Raw genomic sequence first — 12,803 nt, forward strand, 5'->3', positions numbered from 1 at the left:
AGATGCTCAGATAAATGTACGGATCAAGGTCATGTTTTAGCAAAGTTTTGTCTCTGTCAGCCAACTGTAGTACGCACCTCAGTCAGTGACTTTGTCCTAGATATAAGGCTACTGCAACAATGCAGGTCTTATAACTAGCACAGCATTCATTAATATTGACGTTTTCTATACTCAGATAAGAAGGAACGTAAGAGTGAAAGAAGGTAATGGAGGGAGGAAAGGAAGATGGGAGGAAGGGAGGGATGAAGGAGAAGAGAGAAATAGACAAAAAGAGAGAGAAACCTGAAACATTAGTACGCCCTGTTAGTCAGGACAACAACATCTTGAGACGGGATTATGCAAATAAATGGCTGAAACTCCACCTGTAATGCACTTCTGCTAAGCCTTGTTACTACTAAGCCATCAGCCTTTAAGTTCTCTACCTGCATTATGGTAGCTCAAAGTCCTCATAGTGTTAACAACAGCCTTTCTACCTTAATAATTTGCTGCTTTTAATTCCCTGCACCCATCCGTTTTCCCTAGCCTCCATATGCCATCATTCTTCACCATTCGTGATCCTGAGGAAACAGTTGCCGCTTGTGGAGTGATTTAGCATCCCTTCACATAAGAACTCAGGGGTTTGCCCTGGCAATATTTTCTCCAGGCGACCCTGGAAAATAAATACATGATGTACTTTGAGGAGGTAAATAATGATTGAAGTGGTTAATCTTTGAGAGTCTTGGGTGAAGAAAGCTGGGCATGAAAGATATGAATCAATGAAAATTCTGATGAACTCAATCCAGGGAGCTGGGGGAAGGAGAAGGAAACAAAAGGGAGAGCTCTGGGAGGGGAGGGAAATGTAGGGAGTTAAAGCAGGTCCTGGGAGCCAGGACTCTTCATTTCTCCTTTCAGCTCTAGAAGAAGGACTGTGCTAAACTTTACCAAACAGAGCTCCTCACCAATTGCCTCCGTCCCCCCCACCAGTCAAAAGCAGGATTTTCTTTCGTTTCTCTGCCCCCTCTTTCCCAGTGCCCACTGCAAATATCCTTACCAGGGTGTGAGGCCTCTAGCTCGTGTGGCAATCTGCTTGGCACACCGAATATCATCCTCGATATTATCATCTGAAAGTTCTGTAGAGAAGGGAGAAAAGGTCAGTATGGAGGAAAGCAGAGTAGAGAGAGAGCAGGGATAGATGGGCAGAGAGAAAGGTGTTCATCAGGAAGGGCAGCTGGGATACCGGGGAGATGGATGAATAGGACACAAGGAGAGAAACGCCCAGAGCAGCTGATAGACAGATGTCATGGGCAGATCAAGGTGCTTTCATAGAGTGGATGAAGAAAGACTCTCTGTTCTGTCTCACCACTTACTTGAGCAATTGATACGGCAGGCATTATTGGATCCACGGGTCTTGCCATCGTTACACCAGTACCGGCTGTTGATCTGAAAGATCCCGTAGTCCCTACTTGGACCATTGTTATTAAATGCAGCAGTGTTGTAATTGCTCTCGTGTTTTACCAGGCAGACCCCTGTGGGAGGAAGAGACAACCCGGAGGAGGAACATCAAATATGCTCAGGGTAAGTAAGAGGAAAGAGAAGGGAATAAGGATGAATGAGGAGCTGGAGAAGTAATTAACCTGTTGATATTGTAAATCTGACAAATGGATGGATAAATGCTCAGAAAGATAAAGCTGTGAATCGGTATTTTTTGTGTAAGCAATAGAAGTCAGCAAGCAAGTAGATGAGGAAGAGAGGTGATGAAGTCAAAGGAATGGAGGGACAGAATAGTACTGTTGGAAGATTGCAAAGAAGCTGAGAGGGACAAGGGTGGTATAGGCAGAGAGGTGCAGCAGGAGCTTATTATACTCACAGTCAGCTACAGTTTTGCCCACAAAGCCCTCAAAGCCATGCCGACGAAGGATCTTCACCAAGTCACATCGGGGGATGTGTTTTCCCTGGGTGCCTGGCAGAGCCAGGCCAAGGAAGACGAGAAGAAAGCCGAAGAACAGAACTGACTTTCTCATCATGCAGTCCACAGCAAGGAAGTGCCAAAATGGCTTGAGCTCTCTGTCTGTCAGGACTGCCTTCAGTGTCACCCTTTTATTCCTGTTACCCGGATGAGGACCAACGGGCCAAGCCAAGCATGTCCGGGAAGTCTTGGTGGCCTTTACAATAATAAGCCATTAAGGAAGTGGGGCAAAAATCAAAGACAATTTCTGGAAGGTGCCGGTACCTGTTTCACCAGTGCTGCCTGGATGGGGCGTGTGCATGCCACAGACAATCCAGCAGTTCCCAGTTCGATATTGCAAAGGCACAGAGTTACTCCAGCGAAGAAATTTGGACCTAACATTGAGATCATGGTTATAGTTGCCATAGGAGTTGAGCTGGGATTTATCTATTAGCAAAGGCTGGGAGAACCTCAAGAGTCATTGTTAAAGTAATGTCAAAGACTGAGTTTACAATTAAATTATAATTACCTATGTGTTAGGACCAGCCTTATGTTGATGCTATTGATGCAATTTGGAACTGTCCTATGATTTGAGGGTAGGGTTGCTATAGGGACCCTTTCTGGGTAATCACAAGAACAGAAGTCACCCCAGGTTGCTCTAAATGAGGGTTTGGCTCCACATGCGCTAATTTTAGGATACTGTAGTTACCAAAACTTGATGGTTGGGGTTACAGGCACTTCATGGATCAAAGGCCGTAGTTACCTTGGGTTTCATGGTGTAACCTCAGTAGGTTGCTAAGTCACTTGGTCTTTCCCCAGTGGTGAGTTGAGGGGGAGAATTGTAAGGGTAAAAGTGAGAAAACTTGTGGGTTCAGCAAAAGACAGGGTAGCAGGTAAAGCAAAAGCTGTTCTCCGAAGCAAAGCAAAATAAAGAATTAATACATTGCTTTCCATCAGCAGGAAGATGCTCAGCCACCTTCAGGAAAGCAGGACTTCATCACATGTACCAGTTACTTGGGAAGGCAAATGCCATCCCTCCAAATGTCCTCCCCTTTCTTCTTGTTCCCCCAGCCTTTATTGCTGAGCATGGCATCATATAGTATAGACTATCCCTTTGGTCAGGTGGGGTCAGCTGTCCCAGGTGTGTCCCCTCCCAGCTTCTTATGCACCCCAACCCACGCGCTGGTGGGTCGGTATGAGGAGCAGAAGAGGCCTTGATGCTGTGTAAGCTCTGCTCAGCAGGAGCTAAACCATCCCTGCGTTATCAACAGTGTTTTCAGCACAAATCCAAAACACAGCCCCGTACAATCCACTATGAAGAAACTTAACTCTATCCCAGCCAAAACCAATCCAGGGGCTTACTGTCACCCTGGGTTTGGGAATGATGTTGTCCTAGAGACTAGTCTAGCATGGAGGCTTCTCAAGTGCCATGTCTCAAGGTGTACTCAGTGGCATGGAGACTGATAAAAAATCCTTTATGTCTGAGTAGTGATCTCACGAAAGGGCACACTAGTAGTTTAGAAGGCAGGACTGGGAACCATTCTGGCCCATGTTTGTTGCCACTGTGGGAAGCAGGAGTTTACAGCCTGGGGTTCTGGCTTTCAGACACTGACTAAATTAGCCATATACAGCTTTTTAAGGCATTAGCATTCTGGTTCACACATCATTTGCATCTCCAATGGCAGATACATGGACATAGCAAAACATCAAAGTGCCAGAACAGCCCTAGCTGTAGATGCCTCAGAAGAAACTGTAACTTCTACCAAAATCTCATACTGCTGGTGGTATCTGTTATGAAATGATACATGAGATACTTTCCAAAGTCGCGAGTGACTGTGGATGCCTCATTCTGGAGGTGTCTTCTTTCGTAATTTTTAATGCAGCGCTACTTCTAAAAAAATGTGTCAATCTGAAAACCAGTTCTCTTTGAGTTTCCTCATGAAGGAACTGATACCTCTGGCCAAACTCGGCCTAGAGATGTGTTTCTCTCAAAAGCAGCTGTTACAGGGTGTGGGAACGGCAGTTGTATGATAAAGGAAGATGAATACTAACATCGACCATCTGGGCAAACAATACTGACATGATGAAATTACAGCAATTAGTCAAAACATAAAGGGCCTTTGACAGGTTATACAGAAGTATGTTTATCATGAGCATAAGGAGTGACAGCCCAGGCCAGTGAGAATGATATCTTGGGTTGGAACACCGCGCCCATATGTATGATGTGTGAATGTTGGGCCTGGGCCTGTGTGTTTGGAATAACAACTTGTGAAAAAAACACCCTGCTTAAGCTCTTGGTCCAGGCCCGTATCTGTAAAGCTATACATTGAGAAAGCCTAATTAAAGAGGGCTCAGCTCAGCTCGGCTCAGCTCTGCCTGGCTCTGCTCTCGCCGCTGACAAGAACTGTGTGTCTGCATCTCTGTCTGTGTCTCAGCGTCTCTGTATGCCTCGTTCTCGTTGCTGCAACGGGATGCAGGACACATTCCCATGGTGATGAAGCAGCTTCCTCCTGCGCATAATTACACTACCTATTTGCTTCCTTTTTGGAGAGAATCCTAGTCCCACAGACGTCCCTGGTAAATGTAGGAGGAAGAGGACAAATCTTACAGCTGGCTGGAGATGGCCTTCCAGATCAGCTCCTGACTGATACTGGACCATGGCTCATCTGAACCTGAAGAAGTCTAAAGATGGCACAGTGAGGAGGAAACTGCCAAAAGGTGAGTCTGTGCATCCCAGAGCAGCTCCCATAGGATCATGGAATCGTTTAGGCTGGAAAAGACCTTGAAGAGCATCAAGTCCACCACTAAACCATGTTTCTAAGCACCACATCTACACACCTTTTACACACCTCCAGGGATGGTGACTCAGCCACTGCCCCAGGCAGCCTGTTCCAATACTCGACAACACTTTTGGTGAAGAAGTTTTTCCTAATATCCAATCTATACCTCCCCTGGCACAACCTGAGGATGTTTCCTCTCATCCTGTTGCTTGGGAGAAGAGAGCGATACCCTCCTCGCTACAACTTTGCATCCAGGGAGGTGACAGGACAGTGTCAGATAAGAATTTATTTAGGTACTGGGAATTCAACTGTGCATGAGTGTACAAGAGTTAAAATTATTATAGGATCATTGTGGCAGAACATCTCCTTCATATGAGCAGGTGCGAAACACTGATTGTATTTATGTCTGCAGCAAAAGCTGAGAAGCAAGGGTAGTGCATTAGAGACTTTGGCACTTTACAATTCTGTTTATTTCTGTGTGTGAGAAGCTGATGAGAAAGCACCGTTCCAACTGTGTTCACATCCTGAGCTTTTGACCATCAAGGCAGGGATCCAAAGATCCCGTTGCCGTCGCTTCTGTGGGACTCAGTGGCTTTTGCATTGAAAAGCAAACTTGCCATTGGGCTGGAGACATGGAGAGAGTCAGGACAGGATTCAGTTACCAGAATGCACGTGTCGAGTGTCTTTTGAGATGTCCTAGGTATCTGAAAGTGTCCTCCAGTCACTGATTCAGATTACACATAGTTTTCCTCTAAGTACTGTTTCATATCTGACAGATGCACACAGATGTTTCAGCTGTCCTGAGCTGTCTCAAGTGGCACTAGATGTCAACGTGTAGGCAATAAACCTTGCCTAGATGCCCTGCTGGAAGCCTCAGTCTAATCTCTAACATCCCACTTCTGCTCCAGACCTGAGAAATCCAATGTTTCCTTCTCCCTGCCTGTGGCCAGGTAGCCTTGGCTAATTGCCAGATTCTCACCCTGCCGCTCACTCACTGACCTCAGTGAAATGGGGGAGACTATAGGAAGGGTGGGAACAAGAAAGCTCATGCATTGAGATAAAGACAGGAGGTTCACTTACCCGTCATTGTTGCTGGCAGATTGGGCAGCTCGGGGAAAACTAGCATTATTTGTTTATTTCCCCTGCCCTCTCCCAGGCTCAATTCCGTTCCTTCAGGGCCAATACCTCTGTTCCCCCTTGAGTGGCACAGGAGGGATGGAGGTGTTCTGCTTGCAACACAGCAGTTCCTCTCTGCCACTCCTTCCTCCTCACACTTTTCCTCTGCTCTGGCATGTGTTGTACTCGGGCTGCAAGACTATCTCCTCCACCATGAGGTACCTCCTCCCCTGCTAAGGCAGGTTGACGTAGAGCAGGTTGCACAGGATTGTGTCCAGGTGGGTTTTGAATGTCTGCAGAGAAGGAGACTCCAAGACCCAGCCAGCCTGTTCCAGTGCTCTATCACCCTCAAAATAAAGAAGTTTCTCCTCATATTCAAATGGAGCCTACTGTGTTTCGATTTGTGCCTGTTGCCCCTCACCCTGTTGTTGGGCACTGCTGAAAGGAGTCTGGTCCCATCCTCTTGACACTGGCCCTTAAGATATATAGAATGCATATATATGTATATTTGTATGTATGCATATATATATAAAAATATTTTTTTGTATCAATATAAAATCCCCTCTCAGTTTTCTGTTCTCCAGGCTGAACAGACCCGTCTCTCTCAGCCTTTCCTCGTAAGAAATATGCTCCAGACCCCTCAGCATCTTTGTAGCCCTCCACTGGACTCTTTTCTGAACTGGGGAGCCCAGAACTGGACACAATATTCCAGATGTGGCCTCACCAGGGTGCAGTAGCGGGAGAGGAACAACTTCCCTTGACCTGCTGGTCACACTCTTCCTCATGCACCCCAGGTACCGTTGGCCTCTTGGCCACAAGGGCACATTGCTGGCTCATGGTCAACATGTTGTCCACCAGGACTCCCAGGTCCTTGTCTGCAGAGCTGCTTTCCAGCAGGTCCACCCCAACCTGTACTGGTGCCTGGGGTTGTTCCTCCCCAGGTGCAGGACCCCACACTTGCTCTTGTTAAACTTCATCAGGTTCTTCTCTGCCCAGGCCTCCAGCCTGTCCAGATCTTGCTGGATGGCAGCACAGCCTTCTGGTGTGTCGGCCCTTCCACCCAGTTTGGTATCATCAGCAAACTTGCTGAGGGTGCACTCAGTCTCTTCATCCAGGTCATTGATGAACAGGTTGACCAGGACTGGACCCAGTACTGACCCCTGGGGAAAGCCACCAACTACAGGCCTCCAACCAGACTCTGCACCACTGATCACAACCCTCTGAGCTCTGCCATTCAGCCAGTTCATGATCCATCTCGCTGCCCACTTATCCAACCCGCACTTCCTGAGCTTGCCTATGAGGATGTTATGGGAGACAGTGTCAAAAGCTTTACTGAAGTCAAGGTAGACAACATGCACTTGTCGCCCCTCGTCTATCCAGCCAGTCATGCCATCATAGAAGGCTATCGGATTGGTCAACTGAGAATTCCCCTTGGCGAATTCATGTTGACTGTCCTTTCCTTAACATGCTTAGAGATGACATCTGGAACGAGCTGTTCCATCACCTTTTCAGGGATGGAGGTGAGGCTGACTGACCTATAGTTTCCTGGGTTGTCTTTCATGCTGTTTTTGAAGACTGGAGTGACAGTGGCTTTCCTCCAGTCCTCAGGCATGTTGTCTGTTCTTCATGACCTTTCAAAGCTGATGGAGAGTGGCTTAGCAAGAACATCTCTCTCAACACCCGTAAGGAGTGTGCATCCCGTAAGGGCCCATGGATTGTGGGTGTCCAATTTTTCTAAACGATCTCTAACCTGATCCTCCTCAACCAAGGGCAATTCGTCCTTTCCCCAGACTTTCTCTCTTACCTCCAGGCTCTGGGATTCCTGAGGGTCAGCCTTAGCAGTAAAGACTGAAGCAAAGAAGGCACTCAGTAACTCCACCTTCTCTGTACACTCTGTCACGGGGGCATCCATGTCATTCAGCAATAGGCCCACATTTTCCCTGGTCTTCCTTTTGCTACTGGTGTGCTTGAAGAAGCCCTTGTTGTCCTTGACATCCCTGGCCAGTTTTACTTCCAAGTGGAGCCTGGCTTTCCTCACTGCATCCCGGCATACTCTAAAAACGTTCCTATAGGCCTCCCAAGTGGCCTGTCCCCTTTTTCACATTCCATAATCTTCCTCCTTCCATTTGAGTTTTGTCAGAAGCTCTTTGCTCATCCATGCTCCTGCTCCCTTTGCTTGATTTCTTGCTCATAGGAATGCATCAATCTTGAGATTGGAGGAAGTGATGCTTGAATATTAACCAGCTCTCTTGGACTCCCCTACCTTCTAGAGCCCTATCCCATGGGATTCATCCAAGTAGGCCCTTGAAGAGGCCAAATTTAGCTCTCTTGATGTCCAGGTTTTCAATCCTACTTATTGCCCCGCTTTCTCCATGCAGGATCCTGAACTCCACCATCTCATGGTCACTGTAGCCAAGGCTGTCCCCAACTTTCACATTCCCAACCAGTCCTTTTTTTGTTAGTACATGGCCTAGCAGCACACCTCTCCTTGTTGGCTCTTCCACCATCTATGTCAAAAAATTATCATCAATGCTCTGTAGAAACCTCATGGACTGTGTGTGCCTAGCTGTGTTGTGTTGCTGACTTGTTGAAGTCCCCCATGAGAACCAGGGTCTGTGATCTTGAGGCTACTTTCAGCTGCCTGTAGAAGGCCCCATTGACTTCCTGATCAGGTGGCCTGTAGTGAACGCCCACAACATGTCATCCATATTAGCCTGCCCCTCAATTCTTACCCATAAGCTCTCAACTTGTTCTTCATCCACCCCTAGGCAGAGCTTAATACATTCCAGGTGCTCACTCAAAGAGCAAATCCACCGCCTTGCCTTGCTGCCCTGTCTTTCCAAAAAGTACACAGCCCACCCGTGCCAGCATTCCAGTTGTGTGAGCTGTCCCACCATGTCTCTGTAATTGCAGTGAGGTCATGACCCTGTGACTGCACATGGATCTCTAATTCTTGCTGTTTGCTCATGTTCATTACACGTCCTTCCTGAGCCCATTTCAGGGCTGCACCATTCTTGGGGAGAAGGATTTTTTCATTATGTTTTGTTGGTATTTCTCCATTTGCAACTTGTGGCAGTTCTCTCTTGGCCTTTCTCTGTGCCCCTCTGGGAAGGGTCTGGCTCCATCTTCTCTGCCACCACACTTCAGGGTTTCCGAATCTGCTATTGGATCCTCTCTTCAGCGTCTCTTCTCTAGGCCGAATAAGCCAAATTCTTGCAGCCTCTTCACAAATATTTGAGCTCCATTTCTCTGGCCATTGTGGACACATGCTGTTGGACTCTCTAGAGTTTGTCAGCATCTTCCTTTCCATGGGTGGCTCACCAGGGGTTTTAGTATTGAGATGCAGCAACACGGGTGGCAGGTAGAGCGGAACCATCACTCCCCTCCATCAGCTGGCTACCCTCTTATTAGTGAAGCCCACGCTGACATTCATTGCTAAAAGTGCACCTGCTAATTCATGTTCGACTTCTTGTTCACCAGGGTCTCCGGCTCTGTTTCCACAGAGCTGCTCTTCGGGCAGTCGGTAATCAGCCTGCCTTGCTGCATGAGGCTATCCTGTCCCAGGAAAAAGGTAGGAGTTTACATTCACTTTTGCTGAATTTCACGTGGGTTTTGACAGTTTCTGCCAGGTAACTGGCAGCTTGTCTTGGTCCCATATGCCACCCTACCTGCAGTATTTGAACCATTCACTCCTCAGTTTGCTTTTCTCTACTAACTAACTGAAGATGCACTGTGTCCAGTCTCCATCCTGCTCCTGAACATGCAAGCAGTATTAGCTCCAGTATCAGCCCCTGAGGAACACAACTCCAAAGTGACCACCACTAAAATTTAGAATGATCAACCACTAGGTTCATCTTGCTTTCATCCACATTGCAGCTCACCCATCTACCTCTTTTACCTGAGTTTTTCATCCGGGATATTGTGTTGGAAGTGTTATGAAGGAGGAGAGGTTCACAAGTGCTGCTTTCCCCCTGAAGGCCCCAGGACAGGAACTTGGTCACTCCCAGGCTGCTGCTGCTGTCACCGCTCTGCTGGGCCACGGAATCCTCATGGTCAAGCTTCGGCTGTCATGTTCCTGAAGCCCCAAAAGAGCTCAAACTCTGGCTCCAGAACCTCATCCACGGCCAGGCTTTTACGCCAGGGACCCCACTCTCTGTTCCTCCCAGCACGGTCCAAACCTGCCACCCTGTGGTACCTGGCAGTGCAGTAGACATCTGGTCAGAAGAAGACAGCCGTCATCTTTTGCTGCCCCTGTGCTGGTCACATTCGGGCCCTGCTGCAGCTCCAAAGTGCTTATGCCTAGCCACCGCACCATGCAGCCATGCTCGTACCTAAAAGCAAGGGGGTCTTCTCCACTCATCTAGTGGCCTTGTGCTGCCCAAAGACAGCAAAAGCCTGCAAGAAAGGTTTTGGTCACAATGCTAATCTCAAGGTTTCCAGGCCAGGAATGTTTCTTGACGAGTACATCTCATTTGTCCCCGATCCGCTTGCCTTGTCTGTCCCACTGGAAGCCACTGAAACTAAAAGCAGATGGAGGAAATGGAAATGTTGGTCCAGCTGCCCACTGGGCCAGACCCAGCTAGGGCGTAAATCAACAAATAGTGACACAAAGCAGCACACCCACCTCCAGCCCCTTCTCCTCTCCATTGTCCTACCAGTCAACATCCACACTTATGACCACAGCCAGCATCTACCCCTATAAACTGTTTTGAGATGTCTCATCCCCACCCCCACCTGCAACTACCAACCTGCCATTACAGGCAAACCGGTAAATCTCATCTAGCGGGTACAGAGGTCCCAGGACAAGACAGCATTGCCCAGCATCCCCATCTCACTTTGGATCCACTTCCCAAAGGAGAACAGCCCCCAGGAACACGTTCTATGGGAACACCCAACACCTCGGTCATTCAGATTGATCACAGAATCATAGAATGTCCTGAGTTGGGAGGGACCCACAAGGATCATGGAGGCCACCTCCTGTCCCTGCAATGACAACCCCACGGGTCACCCCGTGTGTCTGAGGACCTTGTCCAGGCTCTTCTTGAACACTGTCGGGTTGGGGCCGGGACACCTCCCTGGGGAGCCTGTTCCAGTGTCCAGCACCTCTGGGTGAAGAACCTTTTCCTCATGTCCAACTGCCCCTCCCCTGGCACATCTTCCTGCCATTCCCTGGGGTTCTGTCGTTGGTTGCCAAAGAGAAGAGAACTCGGCGCTTACCTTTCCTCCTCGCCCTTGTGAGAAGCTGTAGATCACGATGAGGTCTCCTCTTAGTCTTCTCTTCTCCAGGCTGAACAAACCCTGGGACTTCAGCTGCTCCTCATACGGCTTCCCCTCCAAACCTTCACCAGCCTCGTAGCCTCCTCTGGACACTCTCCAGCAGCTTTGTCTCCTTTTCTCCTGTGTCCCCAGCCCTGCACACAGTGAATGCTGCAGGTGAGGCCGCCCCAGCGCAGAGCAGAGCGGGACAATCCCCTCCCTGCCCGGCTGGCCCTGCTGTGCTGGATGCCACTAGAGAGCTCAGCACAGCCCTTGAAACTCGGTACCCAGCACAGAGGCCCCGCAGCCATACTGATGCTTCCTTACACCATGGTTAAGCAACTAATTTGAGACACTGAGGTCCATCAGGGAGTGTGAAAGGGAGGTCGACTGGTGGAGTAACTCCCTGGCGTGCCAGGCAGAAAGGCCCCAAGGGGGAACCCCCCAAAAGGTGATGGACCCCCTGCCCTGTCGGGCAGAGAGGGAAGATCTGAGAGAGTCCCTGCCCTGTCGCTGTCGGGCAGAAGTAGGGGGCCAAACAGCTGAGGAGGGTTGGAAGCGAGTTCCAGTTAGGCGTCCCGGGCAACCCCCCTCCCTACCTGCTTCACTTCCCCAGGTGCCCCTCCGTAAGAGGTTTGAGGCCCTGGATATTGAAGAAGATGTAGGTGGGGACGTGGTGCAAGGGCCACCTACGAGGTCACATAGGAAGAGGCGATCGACTCCACGCCTCAAGACCGCCTCCGATAAAAAAGAAAGAAGGGTAATTGTGGTAGGCAATTCCCTTCTGAGAGGGACGGAGGGCCCGATATGCAGAGCTGACCCTCAGCATCGGGAAGTTTGTAGCCTACCTGGAGCTCGGATCAGGGACATTGCCAGGGCGCTCCCCAAACTGGTGCGCCCAACGGACTATTACCCCCTACTGATCTTCCAGACAGATGGGGAGGAAGCGGCATCCCGTAGTCTGAGGGGAATGAAGAGAGACTTCAAGGCCTTGGGACGAATGGTGAAAGAGTCTGGGGCTCAAGTTATCTTCTCTTCCCTCCTTCCATTTTCGGATGATGATGTGGGACGGAATAGAAAAATTGAGTCTGTAAATGATTGGCTTCGGGACTGGTGCTACAGGCAGGGCTTTGGGTTCTTTGATAACGGCTGGTTTTATAAGACACCAGTCCGGTCAGTGATATGTGGGAAAGGTTTATCCCACAGGGGTAAAAGGATGCTGGGACAGCAATTAGCAGGGCTCATTTGCAGGGCTTTAAACTAGATTCGAAGGGGGATGGGGTTGTAGCTGGGCTTGCATCAGTGGGGCAGCATGCTGGAATCCATAAAGACCAGGAGGCCCCTCAGGCCCCTAGAGTGAAATCGGTGTACTCGGCTCGCTCCCTGAAATGCCTGCACACCAATGCGCGCAGCATGGGGAATAAGCAGGAGGAGTTAGAAACCTGCGTTCGGTCAGGAGATTATGATCTGGTGGCATTAACAGAGACATGGTGGGACAGCTCACATGACTGGAATGTGGTCATGGATGGCTATGTCCTTTTCAGGAAAGACAGGCCGGCCAAGCGTGGTGGTGGAGTTGCTCTTTACGTGAGAGAGCAACTGCAATGTATAGAGTACTGTCCAGGTGCGGTTGAGGAGCAAGTTGAGAGTCTGTGGGTGAGAATTAAGGGGCAGGCTGGCAGGGGTGACACTGTTGTGAGAGTCTATTACAGGCCACCAGATCAGAG

The 12,803-nt window shown here is 49.2% G+C and overlaps 1 protein-coding gene across 1 annotated transcript; it reads right to left on the reverse strand.

Annotated features, from left to right (window-relative positions):
- Window positions 1-588: 588 nt before the first annotated feature.
- LOC135997187 (lysozyme C-like) lies at window positions 589-2,000 on the reverse strand. The gene is made up of 4 exons (XM_065649667.1): window positions 1,847-2,000; window positions 1,347-1,505; window positions 1,031-1,109; window positions 589-649 (listed from the first exon to the last, which is right to left on the reverse strand). The coding sequence occupies exons 1-4, from the start codon at window positions 1,998-2,000 to the stop codon at window positions 589-591; spliced, it is 453 nt and encodes a 150-aa protein (XP_065505739.1).
- Window positions 2,001-12,803: the final 10,803 nt, after the last annotated feature.

Source organism: Caloenas nicobarica, chromosome 21 (genome assembly GCF_036013445.1).
Source record: "Caloenas nicobarica isolate bCalNic1 chromosome 21, bCalNic1.hap1, whole genome shotgun sequence".
Taxonomy (NCBI): Eukaryota; Metazoa; Chordata; class Aves; order Columbiformes; family Columbidae; genus Caloenas; species Caloenas nicobarica.

What these genes read in the sequence shown, in the direction of transcription:
- LOC135997187 (XM_065649667.1), bottom strand. Translation starts at nt 2,000, where the DNA reads ATGAGAAAGTCAGTTCTGTTCTTCGGCTTTCTTCTCGTCTTCCTTGGC. An exon ending in GGGCAAAACTGTAGCTGACT is followed by an intron (nt 1,506 to 1,846) that starts GTGAGTATAATA and finishes TTCCTCCCACAG; the next exon opens with GGGTCTGCCTGGTAAAACAC. An exon ending in GCTAGAGGCCTCACACCCTG is followed by an intron (nt 650 to 1,030) that starts GTAAGGATATTT and finishes TTTATTTTCCAG; the next exon opens with GGTCGCCTGGAGAAAATATT.